Source organism: Oncorhynchus kisutch, linkage group LG1 (assembly GCF_002021735.2).
Source record: "Oncorhynchus kisutch isolate 150728-3 linkage group LG1, Okis_V2, whole genome shotgun sequence".
In the NCBI taxonomy this organism is placed as follows: domain Eukaryota; kingdom Metazoa; phylum Chordata; class Actinopteri; order Salmoniformes; family Salmonidae; genus Oncorhynchus; species Oncorhynchus kisutch.
Genome location: NC_034174.2, coordinates 36,518,319 through 36,539,359, shown reverse-complemented (window position 1 = coordinate 36,539,359; position 21,041 = coordinate 36,518,319). Strand labels below are relative to the sequence as shown.

Here is a 21,041-nt window from a genome sequence, read left to right as displayed (position 1 = left end):
CACACATGTGCACACACACACACACCTCACCTCACCTCTATGTATGCAGGGTCAGTGTTAGCTGTAGGGATGTGGGGCTGCCAGTCCTTGCCAGGTTTGGTGAGGTACTTGGAATCTGTCACCACCCACTTTAGCTGAGGCCAGCCTATGAAAGACAGTTAATAACATACGTCAGCCAATCAACTTCATTAAAAAGTGACTCATAGCAAAAGACAAAAAGTATCACATTTTGATCTCTAGAGACAATGGTGGTGATTGAGATCAACCAGATTGCAGTCATCGACTGGATGACTACAAATCACCTGGCTTCCTAAATAACTACTCATTACTACTTGTAGATCAGTCAGTCTTCTCAGTCGGTGACCAGTGAATGAAATACATTGATGCTCTGTAATTGGGCCAGTAAGAGAGGCAGCTCCTGACCTTTGAACTGTAGTATCTCTCCGGTGGGTGTCTTGGGGAGTCCCTTCAGACAGATCTCACTGGTCAGAGCCAGAGTTACACCACAACTGCCAAGCAGGAAGCCCACCTGACTACTGCCTGCATCCTGGTGGAACAACAATGGACATGGAGTCAATCACAAAGCAGATGTAACAGCATGTCAATGTAGGCTTGACAAAGTTCCAATGACATGTCCTTACCTTGCGAGACAAAGGTACCTCTATAGGGACAGGGATGACCTCAGCCAGCAGGCAGCCATAGAAGGCCACCCAGAACATCCCAGGGTCACTGTTTGGGTACACTAGAGCCACCTACCGGAAATAAAATAAAACATTTGGTTGATGTATGGACCTTAATGCAGAAATCCGCAGTAAAAACAATAACAAAGTGTTCTCCCCACCCATTTCGGTAAAAACCCTGTTTCTGTAAAAAAGCTGAGGGATGGGGCTGAATCATTTATAATTTTATAAAACAGGGAAGACATATTGAGACCTAAGTCTCTTTTACAAATGTGCCCAGTATATATATATATATATATATATATAACTCAGCAAAAAAATAAACGTTCTCTCACTGTCAACTGCGTTTATTTTCAGCAAACTTAACATGTGTAAATATTTGGATGCACATAACAAGATTCATCAACTGAGACATAAACTGATCAAGTTCCACAGACATGTGACTAACAGAAATGGAATAATGTGTCCCTGAACAAAGGGGGGGGGGGGTCAAAATCAAAAGTGACAGTCAGTATCTGGTGTGGCCACCAGCTGTATTAAGTACTGCAGTGCATCTACTCCTCATGGACTGCACCAGATTTGCCCGTTCTTGCTGTGAGATGTTACCCCACTCTTCCACCAAGGCACCTGCAAGTTCCCTGACATTTCTGGGGGGGAACGGCCCTAGCCCTCACCCTCTGATCCAACAGGTCCCAGACATGCTCAATGGGATTGAGATCCGGGCTCTTCGCTGGCCATGTCTGAACACTGTCATTCCTGTCTTGCAGGAAATCACGCACAGAACGAGCAGTACGGCTGGTGGCATTGTCATGCAAAGGGTCATGTCAGGATGAGCCTGTAGGAAGGGTACCAAATGAGGGAGGAGGGTGTCTTCCCTGTAACGCACAGCGTTGAGATTGACTGCAATGACAACAAGCTCAGTCCGATGATGCTGTGACACACCGCCCCAGACCATGACGGACCCTCTACCTCCAAATTGATCCCGCTCCAGAGTACAGGCCCCGGTGTAACGCTCATTCCTTCGACGACAAATGCGAATCCGACCATCACCTCTGGTGAGGCAAAACCGCGACTCGTCAGTGAAGAGCACTTTCTGCCAGTCCTGTCTGGTCCAGCGACGGTGGGTTTGTGACCATAGGCAACGTTGTCGCCAGTGATGTCGGGTGAGGACCTGCCTTACAACAGGCCTACAATCCCTCAGTCCAGCCTCTCTCAACCTATTGTGGACAGTCTGAGCACTGATGGAGGGATTGCGCGTTCCTGGTGTAACTCGGGCAGTTGTTGTTGCCATCCTGTACCTGTCCCGCAGGTGCGATGTTCGGATGTACTGATCCTGTGCAGGTGTTGTTACACGTGGTCTGCAACTGCGAGGATGATCAGCTGTCCGTCCTGTTTCCCTGTAGCACGGTCTTAGGCGTCTCACAGTACGGACATTGTAATTTATTGCCCTGGCCACATCTGCAGTCCTCATGCCTCCTTGCTGCATACCTAAGGCACGTTCACACAGATGAGCAGGGACCCTGGGCATCTTTCTTTGGGTGTTTTTCAGAGTCAGTAGAAAGGCCTCTTAGTATCCTAAGTTTTCATAACTGTGACATAGTTGCCTACCGTCTGTAAGCTGTTAGTGTCTTAACGACCGTTCCACAGGTGCATGTTCATTAATTGTTTATGGTTCATTGAACAAGCATGGGAAACAGTGTTTAAACCCTTTACAACGAAGATTAGTGAAGTTATTTGGATTTTTACGAATTATCTTTGAAGGACAGTTTCTTATTTTGCTGAGTTTATAACATAAATATAAACATTTCTATCCAACCTATATAAATACACAGTACCAGTCAAAAGTTTGGACACACTTACTCCTTCAAGGGTTTGTCTTTATTTTTACTATTTTCTACACTGTAGAATAATAGTGAAGATATCAAAACTATGAAATAACATAAATGGAATCATGTAGTTACCAAAAAAGTGTTAAACAAATATATTTTATATGTTTGATTCTTCAAAGTAGCCACCCTTTGCCTTGATGAAAGCTTTGCACGCTCTTTGCATTCTCTCAACCAGCTTCACCTGGAATGCTTTTCCAACAATCTTGAAGGAGTTCCCACATGTGCTGAGCACTTGTTGGCTGTTTTTCCTCCACTCCGCAGTCCAACTCATCCTAAACCATCTCAATTGGGTTGAGGTCGGGTGATTGCGGAAGCCAGGTCATCTGATGGAGCACTCCATCACTCTCCTTCTTGGTCAAATAGCCTTTACACAGCCTGGAGGTATGCTGAGTCATTGTCCTTTTGAAAAACTAATTATAGTGCCACTAAGAGCAAACCAGATGGGATGGAGTATTGCTGCAGAATGGTGTGGTAGCCATGCTGGTTAAGTGTGCCTTGATTTGAAAATAAATCACTGACAATGTCCCCAGCAAAGCACCCCAGCTCCTCCTCCATGCTTCACGGTGGGACCCACACATGCAGAGATCATCCATTCACCTACTCTGCCTCTCACAAAGACACAGCGGTTGAAACCAAATATCTCATATTTTCCAGATTGACTGACCTTCATGTCTTAAAGTAATGATAGACTGTCGTTTCTCTTTGCTTATTTGCGCTGTTCTTGCCATAATGTGGACTTGGTCTTTTACCAAATAGGGTTATCTTCTGTATACCACCCGTACCTTGTCAAAACACAACTGATTGGCTCAAACACATTAAGAAGGAAAGAAATTCCACAATTAACTTTTAACAAGGCACACCTGTTCATTTAAATGCATTCCAGGTGACTACCTCATTAAGCTGGTTGAGAGAATGCCAAGAGTGTGCAAAGCTGTCATCAAGGCAAAGAGTGGCTACTTTAGATGTAGCAACTGCTGATTGCAAGCAGGCAATTGATTTTATAAGCAAGCAGTAAAATCTGATAAAAAAAACAGATACAACTACATCTTATGGAACAATGCGGACTGTGAAGAGACACACACAAACTCGCTAACATACACACACCCTACACACACGTACATTGTAATGTTGTAATGTTGTAATATTGTTGTATTGGGGAATTATATATTTTGTCGTAGAGTAGTGGTGTAATAATGTGCTGCATGATGTACTGTTTTATTTGTAATTTTTTGTGATGTAATTGCCTTAATCTTGTTTGGACCCCAGGAAGAGTTGTTTCTGCCTTGACAGCAGCTAATGGGGATCCTTAATAAATAAAAACAAATTGAAAAATATATATGGCGCTATATCATTACGAGAGAAGTAGAAGTAGTGCGAGTCAATGTGTCTCACCCTGTCCCCAGGCTTGAGGACCTGCTCGTTCTTGGGTCCCAGTTTGTTGAGGAGGGTGTAGGCCAGCTTCACACTGCGGCTCCACAGCTTCCCTGATGGCGGGAGAAGGGGAGGTAGGAGGGAGGAAGGGTATGCATCGTAAATAACAGTGTCACAATCTGTCAATCAATCTCATACTCCACCTCTCATAACCCTCCATTACCAAGATGACTTTATCCACATCATGACTACAGTATAGCACCAACAATAACCTAAGAGGATGTCATAAATAAAGTATCCCTCACTAAGTAGAGTTATAGATGTCAAAAATCATATGTTCTCTAACCATGGATTAGATGGGGGTATCTAAGTCAGGTTGTAGTATCAGTATAAAATCTCTGCATGGCTCTAGGTCTCTCACCGTGGGTCAGTGTGGTTCGGGATTTGACACTGACATACCATAGGTCAGTGTGGTTAGGGGTTTGGGATTGTGAAATATCGTAGGTCAGTGTGGTTAGGGGTTTGGGATTGTGAAATATCGTAGGTCAGTGTGGTTAGGGGTTTGGGATTGTGAAATATCGTAGGTCAGTGTGGTTAGGGGTTTGGGATTGTGAAATATCGTAGGTCAGTGTGGTTAGGGGTTTGGGATTGTGAAATATCATAGGTCAGTGTGGTTAGGGGTTTGGGATTGTGAAATATCATAGGTCAGTGTGGTTAGGGGTTTGGGATTGTGAAATATCATAGGTCAGTGTGGTTAGGGGTTTGGGATTGTGAAATATCATAGGTCAGTGTGGTTAGGGGTTTGGGATTGTGAAATATCATAGGTCAGTGTAATTAGGGGTTTGAGACTGTTACATACCGTAGGTAAGTGTACAGGGGTTTGTGTGTGGGCCTAGTTTCTTACCGTAGGTCAATGTGTACAGGGATTTGCCAGTGATGTCCAGGGCGGTGAGGGCGGGGCTCTTGCCCTGTGTGGCTCCCCATCGGGCCAGGGCAGCCTGGAGGGCCGGAGGCCAGTTACTGACCACACCCAGGGGCTCCCCCTTCACTGGGATGATCTGACGGCCCTCTGGCCGTGGTGTATTGGGGTCCGGCTGGGGCACTGGAGGGAGAGAGGGATGGGGGGCAGAATGAACCAGGTAGCACATTTGAGGTTGGTACAGAGGGGTGGAAATGAAAACATTGTAGGTGACATTTACAGAGATATAGTCTGGTCTCAAATCTGTTTGTGCTGTCTTGGGAGTTGACAAGACAGCACAAACAGATTTGAAACCAGGCTAAGAGAGATCCACTGACTGAATAATGAATGGTGGCTCACCCTCTACGATCTCCTCCTGGTCATCCACGAAGAACTCACTGAGGGGGGGCCTCTTGGGCCTCTTCAAGGTATTGAGCAGCTGCTGGATCTTAGTGGACACCCTGCTGTTCACCGGGACACCTGGATGGGGGGAGGCAAAAACTGTCACACACACTCACCCTGCCCCAATATACGAAGGGAAGTCTTGATTGACTTCACACACATATCTCTGGCTTTCCTTTCTCAACTTGCAGTCTGCTAGTATGAAAAGCAGCAGGCAAAGGGCTAACTCTACACCAGGACTGGGAGGGATGGAGTGAGGTAAAAGGGAAAATAATCATTGGTTGCATAATAGGAAAACACATGAGGATTCATTCGGTTTCAGAGGATGGTTCTGGTTTCACAGAAATACTACTCTCCCTAATCATATGGCGCAGAGGATATGAACAAGGCACAAACAGTACACAGAAGTATATATGACACCAGTAGTTCATGGGTTTCTCATAGGGAATGTGTTACCTCTTCTGTTACCTATTGCCAGTCAAAATAACATGCGACAGGGTGGAAAAAGGCCAGAAGAAAACAAAACAACATGGTTTAGTTAATGATATGGTCCAGTCGGAAATCAACATGTTTTTCAAGAAAAACACTATTACTTAAAAAATAAAAAAAGTTATTTTCAATGGAAATGCAAAAGTGTATGAAGATTCGGCGAGGACACACACTCACACACTCACAATCTCACATAAACACACCCACACACAGACTTCGTACTCTTACACACACACACACACACACACACACACACACACACACACGGTGATCCTAAAAAAAGAGGCTGTTCTTACCATCGGCTGTCTCCATCATGCTGGAGCGACTCTGTCCGCGGCTCATCCCCCGGACCACAGGAGGGTTGTTGGGCCGGTCCACCTGAGAGGAGCCCCTGGCCTGGGGGGCTGCCGCCAACACGTCTGGGGGGGGTCCACTGTTCTCTGAAAGGCCTGGCAGAAAGACAGGGTCATTTTATCTGCTCGGTTTATCTTATATAGGGTTACATGCCAAGGCGTTCTAAAGTGTTGTAGTCATGAGGACATATCTTACCAATCCGTGCTTGAGCCAGCATGTCAGCTATGGCTGGATGCTGTGGCTGTGACTGTGGCTGTAGTTGTGACTGGTACTGGGGCTGGTACTGGGGCTGGTACTGGGGCTGGTACTGGGGCTGGTACTGGGGCTTGTACTGGGGCTGGGCTTGGGTCTGGGTCTGGGATGGTTGAGGCTGGGGCTTGCTCTCTCCATGGGACAGGGTGGAGGAGGCAGAAGAAGCAGAAGAGGATGTGGAGGAGCCCTGGACAGAGCGGTTGATCCAGGAGTCAGGGCTCTGCAGACTGGGGGGCTGCAGCAGAGAGGAAGGGGCAGGAGCCCCCAAACCAGCACCCACTGACGACTGTCTCAACAGAGCACCCTCATCCTCTGAACTTGACGACGAGTCTGAGATAGGAGAAAGGAAGTAAGAGAGATGGAGAGAATTAGAAAGAGAGAGCGTGTGACCTTAGGTTTAAACTCTACAGTACCAACAATAAAGCTTACGTAGGCTGTTCCTGAGGAAATAGAAGCAGTCAGGCTGATTTGAAGGAGTCAGTCCTACGCTACCTGGTGGGGTGCAGTTGTTGATGGGCGACTGAACGTAGGTGGAGCGGCGTTTGGTGGGCATGGGTAGTGCCATCTTCTCCTCCTTGTGTTTGGCCAACGCAGCCTGCACCGCCTCTGTGTGGATATCTGGGACAACGGGAGAGGGAGTGAGGGAAAGCGGAAGAAATTACAATTTTGAATTTGGATGATTGCAAAGGATAGGGAATAGGGATGGAGAGGAAGATAAGAACATCCAAGATAAACATTCGTTTTTCTGGAAAAGTATAACTGAAATTTAAGTGAACCTGCCAGTCACAGAGATATTTAAAATTATTATTATTATTACATAGATACTGATGCATAAAGACAATCACTGTTCTGTCAACACAGTTAAAGCTGAATGGAGGTTTGACTTTCAACCATCAGAATAGGAGAGATGGCAGTTAGGTCCTGCTGTAACAGGAAACCAGTCTGTTTGCTGGAGAGAGAGGGGCTATTATCATGCTCACCCATCCTTGTACACACACACACACACGTGCACAAAAAGGTACAGATCAGAGGATGACCAGAAGACACATCAGCACTTTCTGATAAATTTCCTCATGACACAATCAGAATATGTAATAAAATCTACATAAACCATCAAACACAACACATTGCATAACCAACACTATAGAATGACATAAGATAACATTTGATTCTACTAAAAATAGACAGCTATTCTGTTCCCATTCTTCCTATATGCTGCATGCGTGATCATTCATCGCCATAGAAACATGAGAGAACGACCGTCACACACGTCCGAGAGGCATCTCCATGGTGATAGCAGAGGTTGCCGGGCGTTAAAATTTTAAAGTTGTTAGGTGTCTGTCCTCTACCTCTCCGGCACTACACGACAACCAACAATGAACAGCGCAGACAGCCAGACGCGATCAGAGCCCACACAACAACACACTTGCAGCACCTCAGCCTAGCAACACGAACATACCCTACACACACCCATGTAAGCTCATTTAGGCTACACACACGCCAGACTACCTGGACCTAAACATCATCATATCGCTGATAGCTAATTATCAATCTCTCAGTCCTCTTGATCGCACCCTCTCAGTATTCCTTTCTCTGTAGCTCTACCCCCTCCTCTATCTCGCTCTCTCTCATTCTCCCCATCACACCCTCTCAGTATTCCTTTCTCTGTAGCTCTACCCCCTCCTCTCTCGCTCTCTCTCATTCTCCCCATCACACCCTCTCAGTATTCCTTTCTCTGTAGCTCTACCCCCTCCTCTCTCGCTCTCTCTCATTCTCCCCATCACACCCTCTCAGTATTCCTTTCTCTGTAGCTCTACCCCCTCCTCTATCTCGCTCTCTCTCATTCTCCCCATCACACCCTCTCAGTATTCCTTTCTCTGTAGCTCTACCCCCTCCTCTATCTCGCTCTCTCTCATTCTCCCCATCACACCCTCTCAGTATTCCTTTCTCTGTAGCTCTACCCCCTCCTCTATCTCGCTCTCTCTCATTCTCCCCATCACACCCTCTCAGTATTCCTTTCTCTGTAGCTCTACCCCCTCCTCTATCTCGCTCTCTCTCATTCTCCCCATCACACCCTCTCAGTATTCCTTTCTCTGTAGCTCTACCCCCTCCTCTATCTCGCTCTCTCTCATTCTCCCCATCACACTCTCTCAAGGAGACTGAGGTGTCAGCAGGTTCTTCATAAGGACTGCTGGGAGTGTGACTGACCCACCCATCGCTGCTCTTCCCTGACCCCTCACTCTATCCCTCCCTCTTATTCCCTCTCAGTCCTGCTCAATTTCTCTGTGATATTCCTCCGTTATCCTGTAATAGAACAGTGTTTGCCCTCAAACGTCAATTCTCTTCAAAGTCCTTCTCCATTGTCCCTGCATCCTATTTATTTCCACCTGGCTACCAGCTCTCATTTCCTTTCCCTCTTTCCCAATCCTTGCCCTGAATCCAGTCAGACTTCCAGCGAGATCCCCTGAGATTCCTCGACACGTCAAATGGAACTTGAATCATTTTTGCTGTTCTCTCTGGTGAGCTGTCCTATTAGCTCAAACAGACCCCACACAGTGGTGGTCCTTCCGTCCTTCATCCCCCAAAACTCCACTCCACAATGAGGTATGGGAGCTAGTTTGCGTGTGTGTGTACGTGCATGTGTGTCTCACGTGAGAGGCGAGACCAGACTGATGCAGAGGCTGTCCAAACAGGGATGGGAGGAGAGAGAAATGTATGAAGCCGAGTATGAAGCTGCCTAGAGGGAGGACACATGTACACTGCATGCACCTCTAGTAACAGAAGGAGAGAGAGAAAGACTCTTATACACTTCTCTACCATTCGTTATTCTTTCATGTCTTCTCAACCATCTAACGGTCCATTCTAACACTCCTTCCCTGTACTCTATAGAATCTACAAAATAATTATATTGTGCTGAGTTCCTCCTTCCTGTTTAGTATTCCCCCTGCTCTCTCCACAGTCCAGCACATTGCCAAGCCATGACATCACTCCCCAATCACAATGTGAGGGATCTGGCCTCTTGGGCTCCCCTTTAGAGGGGATTCTGCTGCACACTGTAGGGACTTCTCTTTCTCAACAACCCAACAGGACACACACACACACATGACCTCAGCCAGCACTCACAATCCAATACTCACACACAAAGCAGCCCTTTCATTGGTCTATTTGCAACCATTACAGGATTACAAGATTCTGCTTCAAACCAGATTTGACCATAAATTGACTACTTAATGCTTATATTGAATGAAATGAAAAAGAATCAATCAAACTTAACATGAACCAAAAATGCAACATTATTGACTGTGACTGGATTTCCTAAGGCAACATAAGTGTTGATTTAAAAAAATGGAAACTGAGACAAGTTGTTGCCCACCTGATCGGTAGCGGTCATCCCTGGTCCCTCCGCTGCGGTGCGGTCGCCGAGAGCGACGATCACGGTAGCGGGAAGAGGAGCTGGGTGGAGGAGCCTGGGTGTGAGCATTGGCATGGGTGGAGCCAGAGGCGTTGCTAGGACCAGGAGCCTGGGCATCATAGGCAGGGGGGGGGGCTTCCACTGGGGAGTACAAAATAATAAAGTAGATGACTAGGAGACAAAAAGACAGTACACAAAGTATATAGTATATACGGTGCATTCAGACCCATTCACTTTTTCCACATTTTTGTTACGTTACAGCCTTATTCTAAAATGGATTTAATTATATTTTTTCCTCATCACTACCCCATATTGACAAAGCGAAAACATATTTTCAGATTTTTTTCATGCAAAGTATTCAGACACTTTGCTATTAGACTCGAACTTGAGCTCCGGTATATCACGTTTCCATTGATCATTCATGAGATGTTTCTACAACTTGATTGGAGTCCACCTGTGGTAAGTTCAATTGATTGGACATTTATTTGTATTTTTCTATTGAACCTTTATTTAACTAGGCAAGCCAGTTAAGAACAAATTCTTATTTACAATGACGGCTACACCGGCCAAACCCGGACGACGATGGGCCAATTCTTGCGCCGACCTATGGGACTGCCAAACACGGCCGGTTGTGATACAGCCTGGAATCGAACCAGGGTCTGTAGTGAAGCCTCTAGCACTGAGATGCAGTGCCTTAGGCTGCTGCGCCACTCGGGAGCCCCCCAAATGATTTGGAAAGGCACACGCTTTTGTATATAAGGTCCAACAGCTGACAGCGCATGTTAGAGCAAAAACCAAGCCATGAGCATATCGAATGGTGCAGCGGTCTAAGCTACTGCATCGTAGTGCTTGGGGCATCACTATAGACCCAGATTCAATCCCAGGCTGTGTCATAGCCAGCCGTGACCGGGAGACCCATGAGGCAGTGCACAATTGGCCAAGCGTCGGCTGGGTTATGGGAGGGTTTGGCCGGCCAGGATTTCCTTGTCCCATCGCGCTCTAGCGACTCCTTGTGCAGGGTGCCTGCAAGCTGACTTTGGTCACCAGCTGGACGGTGTTTCCTCCGACATATTGGTGTGGCTGGCTTCCGGGTAAAGCAAACAGTGTGTCAAGAAGCAGTGCGGCTTGGTAGGGTCGTGTTTCGGAGGATGCATGATGAGAGGTGACCAAGAATGTGATGGTCACTCTGACAGAGCTCCAGAGATCCTCTGTGGAGATGGAAGAACCTTCCAGAAGGACAACGATCTCTGTAGCCCTCCACCAATCAGGCCTTTATGGTAGAGTTGCCAGACGAAAGCCACTCCTCAGTAAAAGGCACATAACAGCCCACTTGGAGTTTGCCAAAAGGCGCCTAAATTAACAAGATTCTCTGGTCTGATGAAACCTAAATGTTACTCTTTGGCCTGAATGCCAAGCGTCACATCTAGAGGAAACCAGGCACCGGTCATCACCTGGCCAATACCATCCCCCCTTGGGTTGTGCCGTGGCGGAGATCTTTATGGGCTATACTCGGTCTTGTCTCAGGATGGTAAGTTGGTGGTTGAAGATATCCCTCTAGTGGTGTGTAGACTGTGCTTTGGCAAAGTGGGTGGGGTTATATCCTGCCTGTTTTGGGCCACAGTTTCTCCCGACCCCTCCTGTCTCAGCCTCCAGTATTGATGCTGCAGTAGTTTATGTGTCGGGGGGCTAGGGTCAGTTTGTTATATCTGGAGTATTTCTCCTGTCTTATCCGGCGTCCGGTGAAAATTTAAGAATGCTCTCTCTAATTCGCTCTCTCTTTCTCTCCCGGGGGACCTGAGACCCTAGGACCATGCCTCAGGACTACCTGGCCAGTTGACTCCTTGCTGTCCCCAGTCCAACTGGCTGTGCTACTGCTCCAGTTTCAACTGTTCTGCCAGCGGCTATGGAACCCTGACCTGTTCACCAGACGTGCTACCTGTCCCAAACCTGCTGTTCTCAACTTTCTAGAGACATCAGGAGCGGAAGAGATACTCTGAATGATCGGCTATGAAAAGCCAACTGACATTTACTCCTGAGGTGCAGACCTGTTGCACCCTCGACAACCACTGTGATTATTATTATTATTATTATTATTTGACCCTGCTGGTCATCTATGAACATTTGAACATTTTGGCCATGTTCTGTTATAATCTCCACCCGGCACAGCCAGAAGAGGACTGGCCACCCCTCATAGCCTGGTTCCTCTCTAGGCTTCTTCCTAGGTTCTGGCCTTTCTAGGCAGTTTTTCCTAGCCACCGTGCTTCTACACCTGCATTACTTGCTGTTTGGGGTTTTAGGCTGGGTTTCTGTACAGCACTTTGTGACATCAGCTGATGTAAGAAGGGCTTCATAAATACATTTGATTGATTGATCGATCCTTACAGTGAAGCATCATGTTGTAGGGATGTTTTTCAGCGGCAGGGACTGGAAAAATAGTCAGGATCAAGGGAAAGATGAACGGAGCAAAGTACAGAGAGATCATTGATAAAAACATGCTCCAGAGCGCTCAGGACTTCAGGCTGGGGACAAAGGTTCACCTTCCAACAGGACAGCGACACGAAGCACACAGCCAAGACAATGCAGGAGTGGCTTCGGGACAAGTCTCCGAATGTCTTTGAGTGGCCCAGCAAGAGCCTGGACTCTCCCTATCTCTGGAGAGACATGAAAATAGCTGTGCAGCGATGCTCCCCATCCAACCTAAGAGCTTGAGAGGATCTGCAGAGAAGAATAGGAGAAACTCCCCAAATAGATGTGCGCCATGTTAACGTGATATCTCTTCTTTTTTTTCATACATTTGCAAAAATGTATAAAAACCTGTTTTTCCTTTGTCATTATGGGGTATTGTGTGTAGATTTATGAGGGGAAAAAACAACTAAAGTGTAAAGAGCTGTCGCTCTGTCATTTTCATGGATACAAACATAAAAAAGGGTTCAGAACTCTAGGCTTCCACTTCTTCCTTCTCCCTACTAAGGCCCTTGGGATATGACCCTTGACCTGACCTCTAAGTGACTTAATCCTCACACGATGAAGAGAATATTACTGCCTTTCAAATAGAGATTCATAATCACAATCTTACAAAATGTCATTAGGATCTGCATGTGCTTTTACGACATACCACAATTTCAGCAAAATGTTAAAGATGTCTCTAAAAGAGTCTAACCATAATAGTACATCATGACTAGGGTTATTTTGTAAAGGGACAGAACATTGTAAACAAGGGAGCAGCTTTGCTCATCGCTGAGAAATGCTGTCTGAAATTGTTCACATTTACAGACAATCAACCCATAAAGGAAGTGAGCGAATAAAGAGGGAAGTGGAGAGGATAATGCGCCAATCAGAGTCCAAAAACGTGTGTGCGTACGCACGGCAGTGTTCTGGAATTTTGGACCGTTGGCTTTTACGCATTTCAAATTCTCAGCGCGGCTCAAGCAATTTATCCAACCGTCACCCCCATTCAAATGAATAGAAGACACGTACGCAGAGCCGTGCTGGTTGGGAATTTTTGGGGAGGTGCGTCGGTGGTCTCAGAGCCGCGTAGCTAGGTCACAATGGGCTGCTGGACCATCGTCTCTCGGCATCCGTGGACTGGAGGAGTCTGGAGACACTCTAGTGACCAGCACTACCACTGTGAGGCAGCAGTGAGCACCAAGCAGATTTGACCATGTTTGACCATTTTGTAAATAATCTAAAATCAAACAAGAACAGTAGTTGAATATTGAAGGTATGTTCTCATAGGCCTGAGTGGCATTATGGGGAGATGTATCCAGGATAAGGTTTTATGGGTCGTGTACACAGTTTAGCAGATGTTATAGCGGGTGCTTCGAAATGCTTGTTTGTTTCTTACCTGGTGTATGAATAAAGAAGGGAAGCAGAAGTTTAGTCCTTTTCTTCTCATATCCCTTCTGTGTGATATCACCTGAGAAAGAGGAGAACATTGGTCACTGATGTGATCAAACAGACATACAACATACACAAATACTAATTCAGCAGGCAGTACATATACATGGGCTACTGTCTGCATCAAACCTACAGTGGTCAAATAGACTCAGTTGAACAAAAATTAGTGTGTTCTTTATGTAAAGAGCAAGTGCTATTTATTCATTTTGTTAACTTATTCCTCAGAAAAGTTGCTGTAGTACACACACAGAGGCAGAAACAAACACAATGTCCAACTTTGATGAAAAAAATACTAGAATATTCTGACCAAACAGTTTAAGTATTACAGAGTAAAATATCTTGGGGGAAATATCTACAATGATACTTTGATGGCAATTTTTTTTTACACTCTTTTTTTGCCTCCTCTCTGTGGTTATTATGTAAGAAATGTGTCATCAGTATTTTCAAATGGCACCGGACCACCCATACACCCTGCAAGTAAAGCAAAAAGGCAAACAGGGCTAGAAATATAATTGAACTGACTGTAGTTGGATTCCCAACTCCCACATCAGACCTTAGCAACTTTTGTAATAACCCTCTATCCTAAACAAGGTGTGGTGTATTACCTGTTCAAACACAGGCCTATAAGTCACTCCCATTTGAGAGACAGAGAGAGAGAGAGACGAGAGAGAGACAGAGACAGAGACAGAGACAGAGAGACAGAGACAGAGAGAGAGACAGAGAGAGAGAGAGGGAGGGACGAGAGAGAGAGAGGGAGGGACGAGAGAGAGAGAGACGAGAGAGAGAGACGAGGGAGTGAGTGAGTGAGTGAGTGAGTGAGTGAGTGAGAGGGACGAGAGAGACGAGAGAGACACACGAGGGAGGGAGAGAGAGAGAGACACACACGAGGGAGGGAGAGAGAGAGAGACACACACGAGGGAGGGAGAGAGAGAGAGAGAGACACGAGGGAGGGAGAGAGAGAGAGAGAGAGACACGAGGGAGGGAGAGAGAGAGAGAGAGACACGAGGGAGGGAGAGAGAGAGAGAGAGAGACACACGAGGGAGGGAGAGAGCGAGAGACACGAGAGAGGGAGAGAGAGCGAGAGAGGGAGGGAGAGAGAGAGAGAGAGAGACACGAGGGAGGGAGGGAGAGAGAGAGAGAGAGACACGAGGGAGGGAGAGAGAGAGAGAGAGACACGAGGGAGGGAGAGAGAGAGAGAGAGACACGAGGGAGGGAGAGAGAGAGAGAGACACGAGGGAGGGAGAGAGAGAGAGAGAGACACGAGGGAGGGAGAGAGAGAGAGACACGAGAGAGGGAGAGAGAGAGACACGAGAGAGGGAGAGAGAGAGAGAGACGAGAGAGGGAGAGAGAGAGAGACACGAGGGAGGGAGAGAGAGAGAGAGAGACACGAGGGAGGGAGAGAGAGAGAGAGACACGAGGGAGAGAGAGAGAGAGAGAGACACGAGAGAGGGAGAGAGAGAGACACGAGGGAGGGAGAGAGAGAGAGAGAGAGACACGAGGGAGGGAGAGAGCGAGAGAGACACGAGAGAGGGAGAGAGAGCGAGAGAGGGAGGGAGAGAGAGAGAGAGAGAGAGACACGAGGGAGGGAGGGAGAGAGAGAGAGAGAGACACGAGGGAGGGAGAGAGAGAGAGAGAGAGACACGAGGGAGGGAGAGAGAGAGAGAGAGACACGAGGGAGGGAGAGAGAGAGAGAGAGACACACGAGGGAGGGAGAGAGAGAGAGAGAGACACACGAGGGAGGGAGAGAGAGAGAGAGAGACACGAGGGAGGGAGAGAGAGAGAGAGAGACACGAGGGAGGGAGAGAGAGAGAGACACGAGGGAGGGAGAGAGAGAGACACGAGGGAGGGAGAGAGAGAGAGAGAGACACGAGGGAGGGAGAGAGAGAGACACGAGAGAGGGAGAGAGAGAGAGACACGAGAGAGGGAGAGAGAGAGAGACACGAGAGAGGGAGAGAGAGAGAGAGACACGAGGGAGGGAGAGAGAGAGAGAGAGACACGAGGGAGGGAGAGAGAGAGAGAGACACGAGGGAGAGAGAGAGAGAGAGAGAGACACGAGAGAGGGAGAGAGAGCGAGAGAGGGAGGAGAGAGAGAGAGAGACACGAGGGAGGGAGAGAGAGAGAGAGAGACACGAGGGAGGGAGAGAGAGAGAGAGACACGAGGGAGGGAGAGAGAGAGAGAGAGACACGAGGGAGGGAGAGAGAGAGAGAGAGACACGAGAGAGGGAGAGAGAGCGAGAGAGGGAGGGACGAGAGAGAGAGGGAGACGAGGGAGGGAGTGAGTGAGTGAGTGAGTGAGTGAGAGTGAGAGAGAGAGAGAGGGAGGGATAAGAGAGAGGGAGGGAGGGACGAGGGAGAGAGAGGGACGAGAGAGAGAGAGGGATAAGAGAGAGGGAGAGAGAGAGCACGAGGGAGGGAGAGAGAGAGCACGAGGGAGGGAGAGAGAGAGAGACGAGACAGTGAGTGAGTGAGTGAGTGAGTGAGTGAGTGAGTGAGTGAGTGAGTGAGTGAGTGAGTGAGTGAGTGAGTGAGGGACGAGAGAGAGGGAGGGACGAGAGAGAGGGAGGGACGAGAGAGAGGAGGGAGGGACGAGAGAGAGGAGGGAGGGACGAGAGAGAGGAGGGAGGGACGAGAGAGAGAGAGAGGGAGAGAGAGAGAGATGAGAGGGATTAAGCAAATTAAAGAAGGAATGAAAAGAGGGAGAAGGAAAGACAACTGAGATGACCAGAAAACAGTGATAGATTAAAGTAGCTAGCTACTAGTGTCAAGTGCTTAGCGGCAGTGCTCTGGCGGAGAGAAGGACGGATGGAAAGACATGTGAGCTGGATGATGAAAGTGTTGGTGTGACTCCAGTGACAGGATGAAAGGAGGAAGTGGAGGAAGAGAGTGAACTAAATACGGAGACACATGGATGCCAGAGCAGGATGGGATGAATCAGAGATATACACAGAGAATGAGGGGGAGGACAGAGGAGAAGAGAGGAGAAATAAGATAGAGGAATAATATGGAGGAGGAGAAAGAGACAGGGGGAGAAGAGAAGAGTTAGGGGAGGAAAGGAGGGGTACACAAAGGTGGAGGAGTGCTGAGTTGGTGTGATGGCAGGTCATAGTGAGCTTGTCTATTGTGGCTCAGTCAGCTTTCTACTTTCTCTCTTTTACTCACTCTCTCCCTCTTCTCTCTCACCCGACCGAGCTATCAGCCTGAGAATCTGGCCTTGAAGCAGAGCAGTCTCTCTGCCAACCACCTCCGTAAGCACTGCTGCTGCCACACACACACACACACACACACACACAATCCATCTGGAATGCATTCACCTCGCCATCACCCCTGGTGAACACAGATGATAAATATGTCCTCCCTCAAGCCCCCTGTCCTACCTTCTCCCTCTCCCTGAACCATGGGAGCCAGCCAGGCACCGTCTGACCCCTACTAGGCCCACCACTGTGAGCAAAACCTAGTCAACATTAAAACTGCTGTTATCATCATCATTATCATCGTCATCATCATCATCATCATCTGAGCTCAGTTTGAATGAGGCCTGTTAGATCTGGAGGAGAGGAGTATTAGCTGCCTCATTGCAAATCTGCACCGTAAAACCCAATCTCACCACTTCACATAAGGTCTGCCTACTCAAGGTGCAGCATAGGGGGCCAGTCAAACAGAAAGCCACTACTCTAGCTGGGACTAAGACAGTTGTCAGGGTGAATGGAACTACACATTTATTCTAACAAGTAAACCAAAGCAGCAACAGTCCAAGGGCCTCTCTGGCAAACAAAGAGGAACGCTTAAGGAATTAACAGCTGTTGAACGAACCCCTGACTGCCCTGCCTCCAAATCAACTCAGTCCAACTTGGTCCGTTATTGAAACATTATATCACAGGTGCTGCGGAGTCTGAGATAACGTTCCAAAAACAGTTAGATAATGAACAATGGTTTCCTGTGTCTGATGCTTCACCCAATCAGAACGGGTGATCGGTTTATCTGGGGCCAGAGATGAGATTCCTCCTGGGTCGTATCATCTGGGAAAGTTCTCAGTGGGCAGCGAACCGAAACCCAGATTACAAATTAGAGGCCTGGCTGGAGACACACACACAGGCAGGAAAAGCCACGGTGAGGTTTAGATGTTCCAGTTATGCTCGTCACCTTCTATTGGGATTCTATAGGACTAAAGTGATTAGAGGAGGGTTTCCCCCTGAAAAGACAGTACGCAAACACTCTACATAATGTACACACACCATGTACACATATGTTTGGACTCATCCGCAATATCATTTTTGACACAGATACCAATTCACGCTCACACCCACTCAGATTGTCACATCTACCACAGTTAAATAAATCATTACTGTCCCCATTGGGCATGGAGTCAAGAACAGTTTGTTGTCAACGCAACTCTCCAGTGTTGTGGGTCATACACGAGATACAGCGGCATCATACATAACACACCGTCTGTTCATGTTAGCAGGTTAGTTAATACAATAATAATCATATAAATAAGACACAGCCTCAGTCAAAGGTTTGGACACACCAACTCATTCCAGGGTTTTTCTTTATTTTGACTATTTTCTGCAAGCAGATGGGATGGCGTGACAACATCATGAAGCTGGTTGAGAGAATGCCAAGAGTATGCAAAGCTGTCATCAAGGCAAAGGGTGGCTACATTGAAGAATCTATAATATTAAATATATTTGTTTAACACTTTTTTGGTTACTACATGAATCCATGTGTTATTTCATAGTTTTGATGTCTTTACTATTATCCTACAATGTAGAAAATAGTCAAAATAAATAAAAACCCTTGAATGAGTAGGTGTGTCCACATTTTTGTAAGCCACTTAAGATGCTTTTATCCAAAGTGACTTACAGTCATGCGTACATACATTTTACGTATGTACGGGTGGTCCTGGGAATCGAACCCATCTCAACAATGTACTACCTGATCTACAGAGGACCACACTGAACTACAGAGGAACCACACTGGGCTACAGAGGAACCACACTGGGCTACAGAGGAACCACACTGGGCTACAGAGGAACCACACTGGGCTACAGAGGAACCACACTGGGCTACAGAGGAACCACACTGGGCTACAGAGGAACCACACTGGGCTACAGAGGAACCACACTGGGCTACAGAGGAACCACACTGGGCTACAGAGGAACCACACTGGGCTACAGAGGAACCACACTGGGCTACAGAGGAACCACACTGGGCTACAGAGGAACCACACTGGGCTACAGAGGAACCACACTGGGCTACAGAGGAACCACACTGGGCTACAGAGGAACCACACTGAGCTACAGAGGAACCACACTGAGCTACAGAGGAACCACACTGAGCTACAGAGAACCACACTGAGCTACAGGACTATTCAGTATTTACTCCCTACTGAATACACTCAGAAACAGAGTTATTCTGTTTTTATGAAGACAAGGATGGGAACAAGCTAACACTACCATAAGTAATGCATGAACAGTACAGTTGGCCTGGCTTACTCACACAACTTATTTTTAGCTCATGTGAGCAGACTGTTCCACTGAAGAGGGAAGAGGGATGTGGGAGGAGCGACTGGGGCAAACCGTTCTCAAAGTAAACACTATTCCATCAGGGAGATTTCAGATTGATGTCTTTATTTTCTTGATGGCGCCAAAAAAAGCTACATCCCTGCAACACCAGCTCCAGTTGAGCTTTTCCATTAACTGGTGTGTACCACTAAGAGCCAAACCCCCCCCCCCCCCCCTCTCTGGGTGGAGGTGGTGCAGCCCATGGGCAAAGCACAGGTGGATGGGGTTGGATATGGTCATAAATGCAGAGCAATGTTAAAAGGGATGTACAATAGCCTTATATCAGCCTGTTCCGGATGAATGTGTGATCTCGTTCTATGTCGCAGATGTCAGTAAGACCTATAAACAGGTTAACATTCACAGGGCCATATGGATTATGAGGACACGTACTCAGAGCATGCGCTGACCAGCTGGCAGGTGTCTTCACTCACATTTTCAACCTATCCCTGACCAGGTCTGTCAAACCAACTTGTTTCAAGTGTGTCGAGAGCTTCAAGTTCCTTGGCGTCCACATCACTAAGGAATTAACATGGTCCACACACACCCAGAGGGAACGACAGGAGGCGCTACAGAGGGTGATAAGTACATCACTGGAACTGAGCTCCCTGCCATCCAGGACCTCTATACCAGGCGGTGTCAGAGGAAGGCCCCAAAAATTGTCCAAGACTCCAGCCACCTAAGCCATAGACTGTTCTCTCTGCTACTGCATGGCAAGCGGTACCAGTGCACCAAGTCTGGAACCAACAGGACCCTGAACAGCTTCTACCCCCAAGCCATAAGACTGCTAAACAAGACTACTAAAAATAGCTAATCAAATGGCTACCCGCATTCACCTTTTTTTGCACTAACTCTGCACACACACTGGACTCTACTCACACATATTGACACTGACACCCCAATACACACACCCCAATACACACACACACACACACACACACGTCTATTATCTATCCTGTTGCCTAGACTGGTGTTTTGTGGGTACTGTTTAATGAAGCTGCCAGTTGAGGACTTGTGAGGCATTTGTTTCTCAAACTAGACACTCTAGTGTCTAGTAAATGTACTTGTCCTCTTGCTCAGTTGTGCACCGGGGCCTCCCTCTCCTCTTTATATTCTAGGGCCAGTTTGCGCTGTTCTGTGAAGGGAGTAGGACACAGCGTAGGGTTTTCTGATGATCGATTAGCCTTTTAAAATTAGAAACTTGGATTAGCCAACACAACGTGCCATTGGAACACAGGAGTGATGGTTGCTGATAATGGGCCTCTTCATGCCTATGTAGATATTCCATAACAAATCTGCCGCTTCCAGCTACAATAGTCATTTACAAACATTAACAATGTCTACACTGTATTTCTGACCAATTTTATGTTATTTTAATGGACAAAAAAAAGCTTTTCTTTCAAAAACAAGGACATTGCATTCAAGGGTTTTTCTTTATTTTTACTATTTTCTACATTTTCAACAAATTATATGACAATGTTGATAACTGTTTCGTTTGTTATCAAAAATCTTAAGTGTTTGTTTGTAGAGTGATTCAATTGGTTTCAGAATAGTAGCTCCTGCTTGTGACCAGACAATATCTCAGCTGTGAGAAGATCATAGCGTGCCTATATAGTTTGGCGGCCTCCAGAGGAAGGAAAGGTCTTATAAACCTAAAGTTGGATAATCCAAACTTGACTGTGTTAACGACCTTCTTCACATGTTTCTTAAACATCAAGTTGGAGTTAGACACAACTTTCAATTTCTCCCCATTAACAAGAACAGCTCGTAGGGAAGAATC

The 21,041-nt window shown here is 47.0% G+C and overlaps 1 protein-coding gene across 4 annotated transcripts in view; it reads right to left on the bottom strand.

Moving 5' to 3' along the window:
* The window catches only part of LOC109895315 (disco-interacting protein 2 homolog B-A), a 98,638-nt gene that overhangs the window by 32,491 nt on the left and 45,106 nt on the right, over positions 1 to 21,041 (bottom strand). For 2 of the 4 annotated variants that reach the window (XM_031822794.1, XM_031822798.1), the window contains exons 2-12: positions 13,652 to 13,723; positions 9,769 to 9,948; positions 6,825 to 7,013; positions 6,339 to 6,725; positions 6,086 to 6,238; positions 5,259 to 5,378; positions 4,845 to 5,042; positions 3,962 to 4,053; positions 642 to 752; positions 424 to 547; positions 36 to 145 (exon numbers count right to left, since the gene is read on the bottom strand). In XM_031822794.1, coding sequence (XP_031678654.1) covers positions 36 to 145; positions 424 to 547; positions 642 to 752; positions 3,962 to 4,053; positions 4,845 to 5,042; positions 5,259 to 5,378; positions 6,086 to 6,238; positions 6,339 to 6,725; positions 6,825 to 7,013; positions 9,769 to 9,948; positions 13,652 to 13,723 — 1,736 coding nt within the window. The remainder of the gene's footprint in view (positions 1 to 35; positions 146 to 423; positions 548 to 641; positions 753 to 3,961; positions 4,054 to 4,844; positions 5,043 to 5,258; positions 5,379 to 6,085; positions 6,239 to 6,338; positions 6,726 to 6,824; positions 7,014 to 9,768; positions 9,949 to 13,651; positions 13,724 to 21,041) is intronic. The other 2 variants (XM_031822804.1, XM_031822808.1) reach the window with 1 other exon arrangement.